Genomic DNA, 21,845 nt, shown 5'->3' on the forward strand with positions numbered 1-21,845 from the left:
CCGACTTAGAGAGAGTCCTTTTATATCTGAGAATGCATGTGATGAGTTCCCATTAAAAACCCAGTAACTCAGGCAGATGGGTTTTAGGAGTAGTTTTAACAATTTTTGCTGATGCATTAAGAGCTTCAGACTTAAATCTTCATAGCTTTAATTCACCTATATCCTCAAAATTGTCTTGTTTTCATTACAACAATACTGAATTAGGGAAGCGCCAACAACACCCCACCCCAACACACACACAGACACAGAGAAAATACCCTAACTTGGGGATAATCACTTTTAGGATTTCTTGACACTTGCACTCCAAATTAACAATTTTTCACAGATAAGCCCATACATGTCATTCTACATACTGACTGTTTTTTCCTCCAAAAAAGGGACAGATCTGGGGCCTTAAGGATCTCAAAAGTACCTTTCAACCTTCAAAGTTATTAAAAGGCTGCACATCAGCCAGAATCAGTTCACTGCTGGCTAATCCACTTTTCATTGTATCTAAAATGTACCTCAGAGATGAAATGTGAAAAACAGATGTGTTAGAACCAGTAAATAACAATATTGACAAGAAATGTATTTGGTTAGTTTGTTTCAACTCCTGCTCCACTTTAAATTCCAAATGTGTCTAACTTCTAAAGGCACAGAATACAATTGACAAAAAGAACAACAAAAGAGGGGGAAAGAAAGGTTTAGGACTTGTTCTATCACTTAATAGGTGTGTGAGTACCAACAAATTTTTAACCCCTTAGTGTCTTTATCTGTAAAATGAAGTTAACTATCCTACAATGCCTTACTAAGAGGTTTTTATAAAGATCAAGAAGAAAAAGGTAAAAGTGTTTTGGAAATTATAAAGCCTTAAAAAAAAACAAAACACAAGCGATTCTTTCCATTTTCAGAACAAGGACTCAAAATGAATTTAAAAACATTCTCTTTCACCTAATAATCATGTGGTATCCAATATGCAAACTGGCAAGATATAGAAGAAAAAATAGTTCTGGTCCAACAAATACACATTTTAGAATTTCTAAAAAATATTCTAATAAGTCTACATAAACAAACTTAAGAGCTTTGTATAATGCAGCACTATTTGTAAGAGGAAATAATGGAAGCAACTTACATATTCATCATTAGGGGATTAAAACATATGTTACACCTCTGGAAAATAAAACCTCACGGGTAACAAAATTACTGTGATACATGTACTACCCTTGTAAGATGATCACAGATTATCAAGTAAAAAAGCTAAAACACAGTTTGATAAAAAAATTTGCACCTACATAGAAAAATCGTTAGCATATCAACACAAAAGTATGTCATTACAGAAACACTCTTACATCTTCTTCAATACATTCTTACTGAATAATTCATGATTCACCAAAAACAGCAAAACGGCAAACAAAATCAAAAGCACAATTATTATACGTTTACATTATCAAGCACTACTTTTCTGATAATGTATAGGTAACTTAGACTAATTTTTAAATAATATTTGTATATTCTACTATTACATAATTTGAACAACCATCACTTTTTGGTACTTACAAAGCACTTTTATGCAGTAACCCTAGAAGGTGCATGATGAATAAGAGAATCTTAAGGATAAGTACCCACACACTAAAACACAGCATTACGTGATGCTCAGGAAAAGAAAGATCTCACCTGTGTAGCATGTCTGGGGCCTGGTTCAACAGTGTGTAATACTGTCTCACAAATTCCCGCCCGACCAGCAGGGGACTAGGCTTCTCCATAACCATTGCTTTGGTCAATTCAACCTGGAAAAAAAAAGTCAAATATGTTCACCCTGAAAGATCAAGTACAAGGGGAGAAAGGGTCGGGGGAGAAGAGGTGAGATGGACTCATTGACCAACAAGATCACTTCAGCAATTCTTGGTTTTTAAAAGGAATAAACACTATAAGAAACAAAACCCACACAGACCAGTGAGGTTTTATATATTCAAATTTACTGTAATCAGATGAATGCTATGGGGGAAAAAAATCACTACGAAGAATTAATTCATCATTATTCCCAATATTCAATTTCCTTAAACTTAATATAAGAACTTCAAAAGTACATATTGGGCTTCCCTGGTGGCACAGCGGTTGGGAGTCTGCCTGCCAATGCAGGGGACGCGGGTTCGCGCCCTGGTCTGGGAAGATCCCACATGCTGCAGAGTAACTGGGCCCGTGAGCCACAATTACTGAGCCTGCGCGTCTGGAGCCTGTGCTCCGCAACAATAGAGGCCGCGATAGTGAAAGGCCTGCGCACCGCGATGAAGAGTGGCCCCCCCTTGCCACAACTAGAGAAAGCCCTCGCACAGAAACGAAGACCCAACACAGCCATAAATAAATAAATAATATCACCCCTGATTTAAAAAAAAAAAAAGTACATATTGCCAACATGCATCCTATCGTAACTTTCCCAAGCCAATAAAATCAATTAAGCATGTTCCACTTGTAATATTACAACATATTACTATGGCAATATTAGGTTCAAGGGTGATAAATATATATTTGACAATATAGACACATACTATCACATTTTTAGTCAAACTAAATCAGAGAAATTTTTACTATCTTTAAAAATGAAAAAAAATTCTAAAATGAAAAAAAATAGGCAAAAAGTAACAAATAATGTTTTTACTCAACAAAATAATCCCTACCACCTCAAAATTATGACTTAAAGTATGTTGGAGTGTAAAGGCACCTGGCACACAGTAAGTTCTCAATTACTGTCAGTTATTATTTTTTTAAAAACCCTTTCAAAAAAATATTTGGCATGAGATAATCCAAGTTTTCATTTGAGGAGATAAAATCATCCCGAACTTTATAAACATAAAGGCAAACAGAGGTACGTATAATTAACTACAGTATAAAGGAAAAATGAGAGAAATTGTATTTCAGTTTTCCTAAAGAATGGGCAAAATGGATCGAGTTTGGTTGGTCAATTCCCGTACAAGCAATCTATAGAGATGATTATCCTCATCTAGTGCATGACTGCATTATTCTTGAATACCTAGACCATTTATTACTTGTTTCACCAGGATCTAAGAAACTAGACTAATAACATCAACCTAACTGCATCCTTTGATACTGTCAAGTAGTCTCATTATAATATAAATTTCTAAATAATATTTTATCAAATATTGCTTTCCACATCCAATCTTTCCATGAAAAATGATGAAAATCCTCCAGGTTATATATCAAAGGTAAGAAAAATAAAAACTTAAGACCACATCTGGAACTTCTCCTTTCCCTTTGAGATTATCTAGATAATTCAAATTAAAAAAAAAAAAAAAACTTAGTTTGATTACCATTATCATCAGTGTTTTACTTCAGGTCATTGCCATAAAGCCAAGAAAGTTAACATATTTATACAGTAAATTGATCTTTACCTCATTTGTGAATTTTTTCTTTAACTGTTATACTTCTGAAGCTTGTCAGAGAAATCCGTATTATTAACCGAGTTTCTTTATTAGTTTAACAGCTTAATATAACTGAATATTTTGCAAACTAGGTTCTCAATTAGCATTTTAAAATGTTCCAAACAGATGGTACTTTATTCCAGGATTACCTCAAATAGCCTTGCGCACTCCCAAGGCTTATATTCACACTATGGTTCCATTAAGGTGGAAACTCCAGCTCAAGTCTCTCCTTTAAGCTCTTCTATAATAAATATCAACCAATCAGCTCGAGGGAAATGGTAGCAGTATTTAAAAATAATCTTTCTGTCAATTATAATTGAGAAAAAAAATAATAATATTCCATGTGTGTAAATACACATAGCATTTTAGTGAAAAGAAACTATATTGCTTCAATATTTAAAAAAAAAAAAAGGACTGATTCTTAAAATAACCAAAAGCGTCAAGAATTCTACGTAAGTCATGGTCAGATAAAAATAACATTTTGAAAGAAGGTTACAAGCTTCTTTGAAGTCATAAAGTTTCTTATGAGTAGAGACAATTTCTTATGCAACTTTCTAGCCCTAAAACTTAAGAGTGTCTGACACACTCAGGAATAAAAAGCTTTCTTTCATTCATCATTCTCAACACAAGTGGAGATTAGAATTTTATACAAGCAAAACAGACTTCTGATCATCCATTTGTCAGGCTGAACTATCAGGTTGTCCAGAATTCAGATTATGACCGTAGATACATTTTTTTTCCAATGATTAAGAAAAGACCAAAGAGAAAACTAAGCTACCATGCTTAAAAAACAGAAGCTGCCTGACAGGGAACAAACTGGGAAGGACTGGAGGGGAACTGGCTGGGGTGAGAGGACTGTATGCATCTGGGTGATGGCTACCTGTATACAACTAAAAAACTTTTCAAACTGAACCCTTAAATTCTATAATTTTGTGGTTTGTAAATTATGCCTCAAAAAATCTAAATAAAAATGCTTCCACATTAAAAAAAATCCTGAAGACATCATAAAATGTCTTAGAATAATTAAGAGTACTGAACCACCCAACAGCACCAGTGACTACAAAATGTTTAGGCAAGTTCTTCAGTAATCTAAGACCATACACTGAAAGTTTTGGGAATAACCTTGTCTATTTGATCATCATTCCCAGTAAAAAAGAAAATGCAGAAAATTTTGGCAATTTGAGCCCAAAAGATTTAGTCTATACAAACAGACTCAATCAATTCTCATTAGAAAAATTTTATTTGGTAAATCACCACCCTGAAATCTCCACCTTTATTTCTGGTCCAAACATAAAACAGAAGCTATGAGAAATATGTAAACTAACATCATACCCTCCTGAGAATAAAGTCTTTAATCTCACCCTCGTTCATTAGAACTCTCAATTCTGTCAAATCTAAAATAATGAAAGTAAACAAAATCAAATGGCATCTCAGAAAAGCTGATGTTTTACCAGTTACTGATCCACTATGACAATTAGAAACTCTGCAAACCAATGAAAATACATGCTAAAAATACATGAGATCCTCCCTCATTTATTAAATACTCCTGAAACACTGTGTCCTTTTAGAAGAGGTTTTACAAATTTATAATACTATGGATTCTGGCTGTTCCTTATATAACAGCATATGCCAACGGATACATTATTGGTTGGACTATGAAGCATGCACCAAAATCAGAAATAAGAGACAAACCAGATAGTCTTATTATTTTAATTATCAACAGCAATTCCCCCTTCCCCATGCTGATGTGAAGACTGGAAAACTTCCTAAAAGATACATGCCACTCTCCCAAGACAAAGTAAGGTCATTAAACGTTCCAAGTAATTCCAATTCGGAGATCACTCCCTTGCAACACTGCTTTCAGATCTACAGGATAAACCTTTTGGGGTATATATTACAAATCACTCAAAAGTAATATTCCTAAAAAATGATATAAAATTAAATCATTGTGGTCTAGAAAGATCAGTGATGAAAGAAACAGGACCTAGGAAGAATAAAGGGGGAAGGAGGAAATCACTCACTTCCACTAAAGTTTACTTTCCATTAATTTTATATCCAAGTTTGTAATATTCTGAATGTCATAATATGCCAAAATTGTACTCTACAAAGGGGACAAGAAAAATACGTTTTAAAAATTATACTTCCCCTTAAAAATTTTTTCAAGAAATACTGAAAAAGTCCTAGTTTAGGGAAAGAGGAAGAACAGAACAGTTCTTGACCTCAAGAAGTAAAGAAAAACTTGGCCACTTAGAAATACTTAAGGAAGCAAAGATAGTAAACAATACCTTCACTTTACCAGTTCTAACTGAACTGATAAGTCTAAGACCAGCAATATGTAACAAATGAACTCTGAAACTGAGTGCTCTATTTTAAAACAGTGAATGAGTATTTGAGATGCAACAAAAGGAAACCTTCAAATTTTCTCTGATCAATTCTCACTGGGCAAAATTCTACCACTAGTTGTGCTCCTGAGCTAGTAACAATCTCTCTGGTGCCCTCAGTTCTTTAATCTTTAAAATTAAAATCACAACTGCAAGAATTAAGTGTCTGGTAGTAAGCAATGAATGTTAGCTGTTACTATTACTTTTACTATTATAACCATTAACTATAGTGAAAGAAAACATTTCTACATCCCACCATTTTCTGTCACCCAGAAGACTATTTAACTATTTTGCTAGCAAAATAAAAAGAGGATTATCTCCTGAGAGAATAAGAATTTTTCTAGGGCTTCCCTGGTGGCACTGTGGTTGGGAGTCCGCCTGCCGATGCAGGGGGCGCGGGTTCATGCCCCGGTCCGGGAGGATCCCGCGTGCCGCGGAGCGTCCGCGGCTGGGCCCATGGGCCATGGCCGCTGGGCCTGCGCGTCCGGAGCCTGTGCAGCGGGAGAGGCCACGATAGTGAAAGGTCTGCGTACCGCAGAGGAAAAAAAAAAAAAAGAATTTTTCTAGAGTACCTTGGACTACGGAAGCCCAAGCACTTAATGTAAAACTACTTTTTAGTGAACTTCTAGGCTGACTTGATGACTGCAGTGGTCTACTCATGAATGCCACAGAGTCACCTGTGTGCCCACAGAATGTAACTGGCCCAATTAAACTGTAAAACCAAATGACGTGCACATCTTAATATCTTAACTTTTAAAACATGCATCACGAAGCTACAATAATTTTAGGTACGTTTATGCTATGTTAGATATAAAAATTTCTGCTCTCTTTAAAAAAACATAAATAAAGCATTAAGTCTTACTTTTCTGTTAAACACTGCTAAAAATTTATTTTATTCTTAGGCTAGGAAAATAAGTTTGCTGAACTGAAGTATTTCTAAAACAATTTTTATCTATCGGAGTCATAAAGAATATTTCCCCTGAGGAAAAACTACAAGAAAATACGAGTCAAAATGTTTATCTCACATTAGCAACCTAAAAACTGAGAATACTGACCACTCCTTTTTTTGGGGGGGGCAGGGCGGAGAGGGTGTTAATATTATGAAATAAACCATACAAAAAGTACTATATAAAAAACACAAGGTGTAAATACATACAACATAAGGTTTAAAAAGTATTCACCGTTTCATTACCTGTGTTACAGAAAATTATATTTTGTTCCATATAATATATATAAAACATTTTAATGGAATACTATGTACATGTTAAAAAGAATAAAATTCATAGACCTCTGAATTGCTGGAATGTCCTGGGATGAACATGAATTACTTTCAGAATAAAAGAAAAAGAAAAACGCAACAAAGGGTACCAACATCCAATAATTTATGACCTGTTATCTTACATATTCTAGCTCTTAAAACAAAATGATCTTTAAAAATCCCCGTAAGGGACTTCCCTGGTTGCACAGTGGTTAAGAATCCGCCTGCCAATGCAGGGGACACAGGTTCGAGCCCTGGTCCGGGAAGATCCCACATGCCGCAGAGCAACTAAGCCCGTGGGTCATAACTACTGAGCCTGCACTCTAGGGCCCGCGAGCCACAGCTACTGATGTCCACGCACCTAGAGCCCTGTGCTCTGCAATGAGAAGCCAAAGCAATGAGAACCCCATGCACCACAAGGAAGAGTAGCCCCCGCTCGCCGCCAACTAGAGAAAGCCCACGTGCAGCAATGAAGGCCCAAAGCAGCCAAAAATAAATAAATAAAATAAATTTAAAAGAAAAAAAAAAAAATCCCTTTAAGTTCACAATTCCATAAACTAACTCCACACTGTATGATTTTAATTAGTCCAAGTGGGATACTTTACCAGATCTGAGGACCACAGAACATCTCTCTGTATTTACTAGCAGCAAGTATAGATGGTCCAATTTAAACTTTTTCATGATGCAGGAAGTTTCTATCTGGTTACTTTCTCCCAACTTTCAGGGTTAAGGTCTTAGAGTGGAGCAACCTCCTAAAAAGCTCTTGGCTTCATCTCTAAATCTGTCTTATGATATCTATGTACTTTGCTTTTTTAAAGGATTATATCAGAATATCTTCTGATAAGTTTTCCAGTTTTAGGAAAGTTTCGCTTCTGGCTTCTAATAGTATAATTTTTCCAATAGCATCACTTCGTGTTGGCCTTAGAATCCATCAAAGCAAACAATAAAAGCATGACTAAGGTAGTCTACAAAACAGGAAAAAAAAAGTTTGAGGCAACAGAGTTCATATTAGTTACGTACAAGGAGTGAAGAATGTAATTTTTATACTTTTCTTACCTTATTTGTAAAGCATGCAACATCAATGAGTGCTATTCTAAAAAAAACACACACGGAAATGTCAATACCTCATGTACTAACATAATCACTGATTTGTTTTTACTAGTTGACCCTGATCTGTGAAATATTCAATACTTCCCTAACTTTCAAAATACTCACTTAGCCCAATTTAACTAGACTGCATGGCAACTTTAAAGAAATTCCACATCAATTTTGCTGAAATTCAGAGAAATGTTAAAGGTCCTTCTTTTAACTGAGTCTAATAGAGCTGTGAGAATTTATGTTCCAAGAACAGGAAAGCATTAAAACCAACTATAATCCACCTGAATTTTTAAATAGTTGAGCTTACTCTTTCTAATAATAGCAAAACAGCAAAATGTCTTAATAACTCAGGATCTGTTAAATGCCCACTGTAAATTAAGAAAAAGCACAGCACATCATACTCTAAGAGATTAATATGCAGAATGGATACAGAACTCCCACACAGATCATTAAAACAAAGAATACCTGAGAGAAAAACAAGCAAAGAAATGGAACAGGCAACTCTCAGGAAAGTAAACGGGCAACAACAAAAGATAAAGTAAGTAACTAGTAAAATGCATATTAAAACTTATCACTTCTCACAGGAGATCCTCCAAAGTATTAAAATATCACTCAATATCAAACACTGGAAAGGAAGTAATGAAAAAAGAACCTGCAAAACTGCTGTGTCAACTGGTACAACCACGGTGGAGAACAACTCTGCAGTTGTCTAACAAAATTAAAACCAATCTGATGAATCCAGCAATTCTCTTGTAGATTGATATATAGAGAAGAGAAACTCACCCATTTACACACATATAAACAGAGAAATTAAATGCCACCCTATTTCTGAAACATAAGACAGGTAACAATTCACATATCCATCGAAGGGGTAATGGGTTAAGTTGCAGTTTATTCACATCATGGAGCGGGCTGTATGTAAGATTATCATATGGGCACTTAAAAAAAAGATTAAAAAGTGATACAATTAATAATTACGCCAGCTTAACTAGAGTGAATTAGGAGTGTTCCTGGGAAACCGAGATATAAAGTCACCCTATTTATAGCAGTCATAAAGTCAGCATGAACTAGATCTCAGAAACAAAATAAGTTGGGCTTGCCTGGTGGCGCAGTGGTTAAGAATCCGCCTGCCAATGCAGAGGACACAGGTTCAAGCCTGGTCCGGGAATATCCCACATGCCACAGAGCAACTAAGCCCGTGCGCCACACCTACTGAAGCCTGCACGCCTAGAGCCCGTGCTCCACAACAAGGGAAGCCACCACAATGAGAAGCCCGCGCACCTCAACAAAGAGTAGCCCCTCTCTCTGCAACTAGAGAAAGCCTGCGCACAGCAATGAAGACCCTGCGCAGTCAAAAATAAATAAATAAATAAATTTTTAAAAGATAAATAAATCAGCTTGGATTTAAAGAAAACAAAAAGTCACTTGCCAAATAAGTACTGTATGATAGCCTTGAAATGTTTGTTTTTAGTATACACAAAACAATAGCAGTATTGTTCATAGATACATCGGTAAATTTATTTTTAAAACAGCCTGGATGTAAAAACAGACAAATAGATCCATGAAACAGAATAAAGAAATATATTCACACATAAATGGACAACTGATTTCCAAAAGTGCAGACAATTCAGTAGAAAAAGGATACTTTTTTCAACAAATGGTGCTGGAACAACTGCACATCCATATATAGAAATAAAGACAACCTCAATTCAAGACTCACAGAATATTAAAATTTACTTAATAGTTTTAGGTTTTACCTAAAACTATAAAACTTCTAAAGAAAATCTGAATGTGACAGTGAGTCATTTTTGGACACAACACTAAAAACGTGATCTATAAGAGCACAGATTGATAATGTGAACTCCATCAAAATTAAAACCTTCCAGGGACTTCCCTAGCGGTCCAGTGATTAAGACTCCGCACTTCTACTGCAGGGGATGCAGGTTTGATCCCTGGTCAGGGAAGTAGGATCTCGTATGCCGCACAGCATAGCCAAAATAAACGAATAAATAAAAACTTTCACTTTGCAAAGACACTATCAAGAGGATGAAAAGGCAAAGCAGCTTGAGGTAACTATTTGCAAAGCAACTTGTATACAGAATATATTAAAGAAGTCTCAAAACTGAAAAACAACTAAAAAATATGAGCGAAAAATCTGAAGAGACAATTCATCAAAGAAATTATTCGAATGTCAAATAAGCACATGAAAAATGCTGAACATCAACACCATTAGTAATTATAGAAATGCAAATTAAAACCACAGTAAAGTACCACTACACACCTGTCAGAATGACAACTTAAAAGGCTGGTAATAAAGCGTTGGCCAGGATATCGAGGAAATGGAACCCTCAAACATTGCTGGCAGGAATGTAAAATGGTACAACCACGTTGTACAAGTTAGGCGGTTTCTTAAGAAGTTTTATTTGTAATAGCTAAAGGCTGGAAACAAACCAATGTCCATCAACAGGTGAATGGATAAACAAATTGTGGTATATTTACAGGACAGAACAAACAGTATTACTCAGCAATTTTTTTTAAAAAAGCACATATTGTATGATTCCATTTACATAAAAATTCTAGGGAGTATAAACTGATCTTCAGTGACAGAAAGCAGATAAGGGATCCCTGGGGGCAGAAGAGGAGGGAGAGTGGATAGGAAAGAGGGAATGCAAAGGAGCATGAGAAAACTTTGGGGGATGATAGCTATTTTCACTATCTTGATTGCGGTGGTTTCATAGGTATAAACAATGCCAAAAGCTATCAGATTCTACACTTGAAATATGTGCAATTTATTGTATGTCAATTATACCTCAATAAAGCTGTTTTTTAACCCACCAATATAATAGCTTGGAAAGACAAAAGGTCATCTCAGGGGAAGAGAGCAGAACGGGAACCTGTACAGGAAAAAAAAGGAAATTTAAAAGAGTGACTCAAAATGTTAACTGTCAATTCTGAGTACAATGACATTTAAGGGATCTTTTTACTCTTTTGTAATAACCTATCTAAAACACTACGAAAAAATAAACAGCGAGGGTTTCTGTGTACTAACATGAATATGTTGCAAATTTTGTTGCAAACTTATGCTATGTATTCAAACATTTGAAATTTGGCTTAGTTATGAGAAATAAAAATGCTTTCCCAGACCAGAGAAAAAACTACAGAAACCAAGCCGCTTTTGCTCAGAGCAAGAGCAGCATTAACTATCACTACATCTACTACAGTTCAATCTACTTTCCAAACTCTTGACATTTACCACCTGTCACCCTCCTTCAAAATTCTTCCTGACAACTTCTTGGGAGACACAGGACAGGCAAAATACAACATGAGCCTGAAGTACCTGATAAAGAAAGAAAATGCTTAAAAAAAAAAAAAAATACGGGAACATCAAAAGAACACAAGAGTCAAAACTGGAACAATTCAAAAAATAAAGTAATAAGTAAAAAACCAAAAATAAGTTAGGAGAACACTGGATTACAACCCCAAAGAACATCCATGAGCCCATACTGATATAACTAAAAATTTAAAAATTAATGGGTAAATAGTGTTAAAAAATGGGAAAATGAAGAATTAAAAAAATGGGGAGAAGAGGCAAATCTTTCTTACCTAAGCATTTCAAATGACGGAGAAGAAACAAGGGAAATAAAGAATCACCATGAGAACAGCACCATTAAGAGCTGCAGGCAAAAGCCACTAATGAATGCTAACATTAAGCGGGGAAAATTTAGAGAAACAGAGTATCTGCCTAAGTTCAAAGTGTTTCCCCCCAAATGTTTAGTAACTACAGCGGTAGCTTTAATATATGTCCACATATTCAAAGATTTTCCTCCCTTAGTGACTAGCTTCTCATAAAAAGAATATGGAAAGGAAAAAAATACTAACCTGGTACACACCACTTTAATCAAGTGATCAAGGTTAAATTCAACTAGGAATGGTATTATGTGCCCCGTGATGCGGTAAGAAGGCTAAGTCACCTCTGTGGTATTCTTCCCAAAATCCATAACCTCAGTCTACTCAACACCAAGTATAACCAAACTGAGATCAAGTGTCAAGGTCATTAAAGACAAAGAAAATACAAGAAACTGTCACAGATCAGAGAAGAGAAACCAAGCAGACAGGAGGACTAACTGCAATGTGGTATCCTGGATTGGATCCTAGAACAGAAAAAAAGGACATTAGTGGAAAAACTAAGGAAATCCATATAAGGTCAAGCCTTTGTTAATAATACTTTATCAATGTCAATTTATTTTTGAAAAATGTACCATGATTAGGTGAGACGTTAACATTAGTGAAGTTAGGTAAAGGGTATACAAAACATGTCTGTATTGCAACTTGTCTGTAAATACAAAATTACCTCAAAAAACATGTTTCCTCAAGAGAAAAAAACTCAAGAACTGACAAAATTAATTCACTAACTTTTCTTGGTTTTTAACATCCCTTCCCCAATCCAGCATTAAAAGCTAGTCAGCTAGGTTTATAATTAAGCAACAATCTGTCCTTTCTCACCAAGATGAAAAAATACTGTTAACTATATACTAATGCTTCATGTATGAAATTCCTTGAAAACATGAATTTCCTATGCTTCAGATCTCATAAAGCATAGGTGGACGTATGCCAGGAATCCCTAGGAGTAAGCTCAAGATAGTCCATAAACATGGGATATACTTGAGGCGCAGTTGTTAAAACAAACAAACAAAAAAACCTGGAAAGGCAGGTAGGTGCCACTGATGCCTTCTAAAACCTTCAAAGATTTTTTGAATAAGGAAATTCTAAAACCTTCTAAGTTTCTGAACAAGGAAATATATCTAGCACATATCCTTACCAGTTACACCACTTGCTTTACAAAATAGTTTAGACAACTACTTAGGTTACAGAGCTCCAGGTCTTATATGCAAAAACATGAGAAAACCTAAGATGTGTGAATGCACTTTAAAAATACATAAACAGCTATACAAATAAGCAATGATGCTGCCACAAAGCCACTTAACAGCCACCAAGGATGACATTCCTACTAAGCTGAAGTGTGTCCCATCTAGGAAGCCAGCTTTTTATCCTCTGAACCATATCTTACCATCTCTAATATTTACTTTTTATTAAATACCTGAAATACAGCACCCAGGCTAAACAGCCAAGCAATATGACATAACAGATTGGCCAGAATGCAGAAGTGGAAATCTTATCACTTAAAGTCTAAAGACCTGATTTTTATTTACAAAGAGAACTTTTAATAACTTTCTGCTTTGTTAAGCCCCCTCTTCCCACTCTTCATGTGCACATTTTTCCTAACTCTTCACCCTCTTCACCTTATCATCAGGCTTGCAATTAAGCTTTCCCAACCAAAGCCAGAGAGGGTGACCAAGAATACTATAAATAAACAAACAAACAGAAAGCTGACTTTTGAGATTTAAAAACAAACTTAGTTCTTCACCACAGCGTGATCACCAACTACAAGTGTGATTACTGTTGCTGAATCTTAAGTTTAACTCCATGGCTGGAAGGATAGTACTGTACTAAAGGTCCCACTAGGTGTTAAAAACTGATGTGGGGGGGGCTTTTTTTCTTAGCTACCTACTTTAACAATTATCTCCCTCTTTAGAGTCAGTAAATTTTGTCCAAGGAAGTCTTAAAGTGCAATTAAATGAATATACAATGCATATTTGAATTTTGAAGTATTTTAAGAAACAAATCTAACTGCAAAATGTTGAAAGATCAAGTGGGTAATGTTAGTAAACTGGCAAAAGGAAAAACTGGTTTAGGTCACACATTCAGGCTTTATACCGAATTTCATTTTTTAACACTGCCCCATCCGTCCTAAGAACCATATACAATTCACAAACCTATAAAAATTTAAAACAAACTTCTGCCCTTTACTTTCTAGGCAAAGTACTGAAACAAGTTTAAAAAAAAATGTAAATTACCAAAAACTGCTGTGAAGTAGGTCACCAAGAAACATTACCAAATCTCCTGATGTTCCCTTAGCAGACTGTCAGCTGAGAACAGCAAACTAAAGTGAGTTAAATAAAAGAACAAAGAACTACCTACTTTTCTACCAGTTAGAAGAGATACAAAAGCTTAGATTCAAAGGATTTTAACAGCAAAAGTAACCTCTAGCTTGGATTGAAGACAGGCAGACAAGTCTTGTATTATCAATTTACTTCAATTCATTTGTTCTTGATCAATGAATACACAAGCGATCAACTGGGCTACCAATCTGTGAAATACCAGGTTTCATATTCCTACCCAACCGATAACCATTTGCCTGAAGCCAAGAACAGTATTTTTTAAAATATCTGAAGGGGAAACTAACAAAAATTTCCGTCAAATAATACACAAAGAACTTTCATTCTGATACATTTTACCTCAAGGAATAATTAGTGGACTCATTAACAGTTTAAATGTAGATCATTAGTGTTTTAACTTTTGATAACTTAAAATGTTACTTCAATAGCTAACTGGTGTATATTAACGCAGGTAACTGGAATTGCTACAAGAAGGCAAGTTCCAAAGAAAACAATGTTATACTCTAAAGCTATGTGTCATTCATGGCAACACCAACAAAGGTGTTGGAACCTGTCCATAAGCTATTTTGATCCTGTATCTACCGCTACTTTCTGTTAAGAAATATGGAAATTACTGGGTAAATGGAAACAAAAATGTTTGTTTCCTCACAGCTTTTTAATTCACTTACAAAGATGTAAATTATGTGTTCCCTCTAGCAGCAAAAACAATTCTTATACAAAGACCAATTCTAAGAAGTGTCTGCACAAACAAAATAGATAAACTTCTTTAAAAAAAAAAAAGAGAGAAAGGAAAATGGTCGACAGCCATTCCAATCAAAATTAATTCAGAAGAGCTAGCTCCAAAACTTTTAATGTAGCTTTAGCTCAAGTAGAGACATTTGTGATGCAAAGTAATGATGCGGACCTGCAACACAGGAACATTTATTATTTCATTAAGTCAAGGAATAAACTGGTTTTATAAAAATCTCAGATATAACTCTACTAGAAAAATTTACACTCAAGTCTTTGAAGGTGTCTTCTACGTTTGCATATAACAGCAGCATACACACAATGCTAAATAAACGTATGTAGACAAGTTTTCATCCACAGAAGTTCCCAACTGCCATAAGGGTAAGATTTCCAACACCTCTCAATCACCCCTAATTCACCTAGCTGAGGCTCCACAGAGGTCAAATTTGTCCTGTAACTGGGCACCAAGCTTTCCGCTCCAATTTCAAATTTTCACTTATACGTCATGGCCAGATTTGAAACTCATCGCTCTGCAACCTCATTTTCTTCAACCACATAAATCGAGGAAGTTCAACTGTCTTCTCGAGGGTCTTTCTCAAAAGTCTGCTCCAATTAAAAAAGGAAGAAAGAAGATTCAAGATCTAATATCAGAGCCTAACTTCCTGCTGGCGGGAACTTCCCATCATCAGCCTCTAAGTTTCAAATCTGACGAGGAACACTGTCCAGGATCATTGGGGCTTATTCACTTTACGCTTTTCCCAGAAGCTTTTAGGGCAGCACATCCATCAGCTACCTTTAGGAATATCTGTAGAAAAGAAGCCCAAAAAACCCTTTCTTTTCCTTTGAAATAATCCCACGTCCAACCCTCGTCTCCCTGGAAGCCCTCAACTGGCCCAAGTACAAATGCCGCTGCAGTCAGCCTTCCGAGGCTGATGCTGACCCCAGGGACTAGCGTTCTGGGGGCAAAGATGCCCTAGAGCCGCACAGGGCGCTGGGACAAAGAATAAAACAGGTCCGGGGACTGGGAGTCAGACCGCCTAGGTTCAAACTAATACCTGCCCCTTACGGTCTGTGCGCTTTTGACCGTGTCACTCCACCTCTGGGCCTTCGAGTCCGCTGTAAAAAGAGGGAAAGCAACGTACATACCTCAACGGGGCATTTCGGGAGTAAAGAAGACACACACAAGTTGCTCCGCACAGTGCCTGGCACACAGCGAGGGCTTGGAAAAATGTTAGCTATTATCATCACTCAATATCCACGAACTCGCTGCTCCCCCCGTTACTCCTAGTAAATAAAACCTAGGAGCAGCACTTCTGCTTCCCGAGTCGAGAAATTCTCATCGCACCTTCGTGTCCCCCACCCAAAGAAAAGCCTCCTCTGGTCTGGGCTAAGCTGGAGACCCCCGCCATGGGAGGAAGGACTCGGCTGGCGCGCGGAGGGGGGGGGGGCGGGGGGGCAGGCGGGAAAAGCTACCGAGCCGGCCGCGCGGGGCCCCAGGCCCCCGAGATCACCCTTGGACCCGGGCGGCGGCCGCGGCTCGCTCTCGCCCGCCGTGGCCCTTGGGCGCGGCACGCGCAGGCGGCGGACGCGTCCACAGCCACGCGCGCCGGGCCGGTGGGGGCGGGGGGCGAAGCGCCTCCGCGCGCCCGTGCGTCCGCCGCGCGCCTGCGGCCGTTGCGGAGGGGGGGGGGGAGGCGCGCCTCGCGCGGCCGCCGTTAGGACGTCTCCTTCTCACCACAGCCCCAGCTCGTCCTCGTCCCGGGGCTGCCCAGCCCCGCCCACACCTCGGCGTACCTGCACGGCTGAGCGGGAGAGGAACAAGCTCTGCTCCACAGCACCGCAAAACGCAAAAAACCCCTCACGCAACTGCGTCCGCACACACGCGTGTTCCGTCGCCGGGCTATATAAGGGCGATTCAGCCTAACTTGTTGCGGCCAGGTCGAGCAGTCTGGTGGCCAATCCCGACTGCGCACCCTGGGCTCTTCGAGCAGCAATTGGGTACTGACTCAGGATGAAGGCGTGGCTCTTGATTGGCTTTGACTCATGCCTATGAGACTGTGAGGAGCTCGTTTCCCTAGTAACGGATTGGCACTAAGAGAGACCAATAACTGAAAGGTACGGTGGGAAGGAGGGTGGGAAGTTCTTTGACCGATATCCACGGTAGCCAATAAATGTTTGAGGGTGCTCCCATTCGTTACAACGTCTTCCCCAGGGCGGAGATCCGCTTTCCATGCAGGAGCGGTTGCTCCACAAGGTGGGGCCCGTGTACTTTGGGGAAGTAAACCCCAAGCAACTAGGAGGTGGGCGCCAGGGTGGCCAAGGAAGCCCACCAATCACAGCGCGGGAAAGAGCTGATTGACGCAGAGGTTGGACCGCACCGAGGAGACCTAGCCCCGGGTACGCCGTGCCCTCTGGGGCGGTTCTGAGGCTGTCTGGGCTCGGGCTTCTGTCCTTTTTTCTTTCTTCACTTCTTGGGTGCGATCCCTGAGGACCCCTCTCCCGCCTTTTCCTCACAGTTTGGTATCACTGGAGCCAGGTGGTACAGTTTCCCGTTGTTTGGTTGTTTTGTTTTTCTTTCTTATACCAACTTTTTTATTTCCATGAGGCCGCCTAAGGGCACTTGCTGGCTGCCACCATTAGTCAGCACTCTTGTGGAACAACTGTTCAACGAAAGCCAGAGGAGAAAGTAACTCCCGTTGTTTACCTAAGATCCTGTAAAAAGGTCGCAGGTGAAAACCGTTGAGTTTGAGGACACCCATTTCTACCCTGCTGTTCTCGGCAAGTGCTGCGGCAGGCTGGCTGGTGGGTGTTCACCGAGAAACGGGAGTTTGTAAATTCTCCGATGGGCTTGGGCCTTCCTGCAGCATCCTGGGCGTCACCACCATTGTCATTTAGATTTCCAGTTGCTGTGGCTGTGAGGGCTTATTTCTTCAGGTCGTTGCAGTCTTTAAAAGGTTGATTGTCAGACTATTGTATGGTGGCTCAGTGGTTAAGAATCTGCCTGTCAATGCTAAGGGACACGGGTTCGAGCCTTGGTTCGGGAAGATCCCACATGCCGCAGAGCAACTAAACCCGTGCACCACAACTACTGAGCCTGCGCTCTAGAGCCTGCACGCCACAACTACTGAGCCCACGTGCCTAAAGCCCGCGCAACGCAACAAAGACCCAACGCAGCCAAAAATAAGTAAATAAGTTTATATTAAAAAAAAAAAAAGAACTATATGAGACACCTTAGCTTTCCCGAAATACTTTAGGGGATAAGTGGCACTCCAGCCTGGTCCTGTCCAGGACTCTTACTGTTTTGTTGGGCCCTCTGTTGATCACATGAGCATTTTATATGGAAATACAGAGACCGCCTCTGTAGAGTCTCCTTCCAGGCATGTGACCCTGCGGAAGGGGTTCTCGTTGTTTTGCAAATTTGGAAATGAAGCACCTGAGGCCTCTTTGTTGGGGCCGATGGGGCGCAGGCAGCAGCCTGGTGGGGTCGGAGGTGCGGCTCCAGGAGCAAAGTAGGAGCGTCCCTCTGGACCCCCAAGCCCCTCTCCCGCACTGGCCTTGCTCAATAAGCATTTATTGAGCTCCAGGGGCTGGGGTCAGAGATGACCGAGATGCTGTTCCTGCCGCTGTCACACATTCAACAAACAGTGCCTCTGCGCCGTGCCGGGAGCTCCCAAAACTGGGGAACGGGCGTTTGGGGCTATGGGGGCACTGGAGGGAACTCGGCTCAGAGGAGAGAAGCTGCTAGAGGTTTTCTGGAGTAAGGAACCTCCAGGATTACGTTAGTCTTGCTAAGGAATTTGGACTTTATTCTGAGGGCGTTGGAGAGCCCCTGAAAGGTTTCTTAAAGGGTGAACTAAGAAATTTGCATTTTACAACAAGACTTTACCAATTGAAATGCTAAGGAGAGCGGATTGGCAACACTTCAAATTCAGATTGGTAATTTAACCCAGGTGGCCTGTGATGAGGGTCAAAGCTATTCTTAATCACATTTGGAGGGAATTTTAAGTGATAACAGCTCTTTTTGTAGGGCTGTTTGGCAGTCTGTTAAAATTGTGTGTATCTCCCTTCTTGCTTGATAGCCATGTGTTTTCTTTTTACCAAGAGACATGTACTACGTGTTCATTACAGCACTGTCAGCTTTGTTATGATATTTAAAAACTGAAAACGTAATTGCACATCAATTTGCAAACTGATTAACCGGTAATATGCCCATAGTATACAATACTATGCAGCAGTTTAAAAGAGAATGAGGTCGAACTATACTGATATGAGCCTGTCTCCAGTTGTTAATTGGATAGTTAACTGACAAAAATCAAGTTCAACAAAACATACAGTGAATTCCCATTTATGTTAAAAACGAAAAACCAAAACGCCTGATTTCTGTATGTTAAAATAGGTATGTAAGTGCACCGGGGAAGAATTCTAAATTTAAAACAATCCATTCCCCTTAGGGATTCCCCTAGGGTGGGAGCAACAAGGATAATATATTATTGGAAAGTTTTACAATGTGACTGTGTTCATGTACTGTGTTGTCTCTGTTGCTATAGTTATCCATGCACAATCCTGTATGGTTTTGCTGTCTAATAGTGGGTAGGAAGAAAGGAAGAGGAAATGGATTACCAGAGTGAGAATGTGGACAAGACCCTTCAGGTGGCTGTGACTGTCTTCCACGGGAGAGAACAAGTTGGCATCTTCCTGTGGTCATTTACCTCAGGATCCAGATGCTGGATACTTAGTAAATGTTCAGTGAGTAATTTACCACCATGGAAGTGTCTGGAGCGCTTGTTCTCAAGATGGAGGAGATTTTGCCCCCAGGAGACATACGATCTTTTCACAACTAGGTAGAGGGGCTACTGGCATCTAATAGATGGAGGCCTAGGCCTGGGAAGCCCAGGAGAGCCCCCATGATGAAGGGGGCCAAATTAATAGTGCCAGTGGTGAGAACCCTGATGTAGTCATCTAAGGGAGAGTACCTGGCCTCCTACTAGCCTTTCTACTGGCAAACAAATTCTGCAAACCCTCCAGAACACAACTTCAACCTTTTGTTTCTGCCAATTCTCCCAAAGGTCTGAGAATGGAGGTGGAAATGAAATGGAGCTGTGGGGCCCTTCCTGGTACAAATCCTTTCCATGTCTCGTTTCTTATTTGCTGGAAAAAGACTTCGGCCTCCTTGGCCTTCCTTGAGTTCCAAAGGGGAGGTTCAAACAGTTGCTAGTCAGGGAAGGGAGGGAATGCAGAGATAAAGGAGAAGTCAAGAAACAATAGTGCAGCCTTGGGGCAGGGTCTTAGTTCTTCCTGAAGGAAGATACATAACAATATCTTTGAGTTCTTCTGCAGGAACTAAGGCCCCTCCGCCCAGGTGGAAGATGATAACTTCAGGCTGAGCACAAGATTCCTGGAACTGGGACTTCCCTGGTGGTCCAGTGGTAAAGAATCCACCTTTCAGTGCAGGGGACACAGTTGGATCCCAGGTTGGGGAACTGAGATCCCACATGCTGCAGGGCAACTAAGCCCGAGAGCCACAACTATTGAGCTTGTACGCCTCAGTGAGAGAGCCCGCATGATGCAAACTACAGAGCCCATGTGCCCTGGAGCCTGCGCACCACAACTAGAGAGAGAAGAAACCCGCATGCCACAACTAGAGAAACCTGCACGCCACAGCGAAGAGCCCAGGCACCTTAACGATGCATGCCTCAACTAAGTAAGAACAAACTCTCCCGTTACCTCACCACCAAGCCAATCAGAAAAAAGTCACACATTCTACAGCCCTCAACCCAAATTTTGCCTGTAAAAATTTGTCCCTGAAAGCCGTCAGGAGTTCGGTGGTTTCTGAGCCTGAGTCACCCATTTTCCTTGCATGGCCCTGCAATAAACCTTTCTCTGCTCCAAACTCCGACATTTCAGTTTGTTTAGCCTCACTGTGCATCTGGCACACGGACTTGTGTTTAGTAACAGAAAAAAGCATGGGCAAGACCCCAGAAAATACGCTTTTGTGGAGAGGATGGATGGGTGGTGTATTGGGTAAGGAATCCTCCTAAGAATATCACCTGAATCAGTATTTCCCAAACAAAGCTAATCACTCAGGAAGGGTGATTAAAAATATGTGCCTGGGGGCTTCCCTGGTGGCGCAGTGGTTGGGAGTCCGCCTGCCGATGCAGGGGACACGGGTTCGTGCCCCGGTCCGGGAAGATCCCACATGCCGTGGAGCGGCTGGGCCTGTGAGCCATGGCCGCTGAGTCTGCGCGTCCGGAGCCTGCGCGTCCGGAACGGGAGAGGCCACAGCGGTGAGAGGCCCGCGTACCGCAAAAAAAAAAAAAAAAAGAAAAGAAAAGAAAAATATGTGCCTGGGCTTCCCTGGTGGCGCAGTGGTTGAGAGTCCGCCTGCCGATGCAGGGGACACAGGTTCGTGCCCCGGTCCGGGAAGATCCCACATGCCGCGGAGCGGCTGGGCCCGTGAGCCATGGCCGCTGAGCCTGCGCATCCGGAGCACAGCTCCACAATGGGAGAGGCCACAACAGTGAGAGGCCCGCGTACTGCAAAAAAATATATATATATATGTGCCTGTATGTACCTTTAACTGTTAAACTTCTACCTATGAACAAAGACCCAGTGTAATATTATTCACTGAAGCACTGCTTGCAGTAGAGACAGGAAACAACCCAAATGTCGAGCTATATGGGACTGGGTAGATACAATACAACAATACAGTGCACTCTTGAAACCGTGCAACTCAGACTGGGACTTGAACCCATGGTCTTTTAACTGAGACCACACACCTGTTCTCAGGACTTAATGAAACTCAGGTTCTCCATGTCTCGTTACAGAAAGAATTCAGTGAGAGACAAAGTGATAGGTAAGAAGTGGATTTATTTAGAGAGAAACACACTCCACGGAGTGTGGGCCATCTCAGAAGGTGAGAAAGGCACCAGGGTATGGGGTTGTCAGT

The 21,845-nt window shown here is 40.1% G+C and overlaps 1 protein-coding gene across 1 annotated transcript in view; it reads right to left on the reverse strand.

Moving 5' to 3' along the window:
* Window positions 1–16,932, reverse strand: part of G3BP1 (G3BP stress granule assembly factor 1) — a 31,630-nt gene extending 14,698 nt beyond the window's left edge. The window contains exons 1-2 of the mRNA XM_027081487.1: window positions 16,694–16,932; window positions 1,654–1,766 (exon numbers count right to left, since the gene is read on the reverse strand). Coding sequence (XP_026937288.1) covers window positions 1,654–1,748 — 95 coding nt within the window. The 5' untranslated portion in view covers window positions 1,749–1,766; window positions 16,694–16,932. The remainder of the gene's footprint in view (window positions 1–1,653; window positions 1,767–16,693) is intronic.
* Window positions 16,933–21,845: the final 4,913 nt, after the last annotated feature.

Source organism: Aethalodelphis obliquidens, unplaced genomic scaffold, assembly GCF_003676395.1.
Source record: "Aethalodelphis obliquidens isolate GAN/ISIS:26980383/991018 unplaced genomic scaffold, ASM367639v1 scaffold45, whole genome shotgun sequence".
Taxonomy (NCBI): domain Eukaryota; kingdom Metazoa; phylum Chordata; class Mammalia; order Artiodactyla; family Delphinidae; genus Aethalodelphis; species Aethalodelphis obliquidens.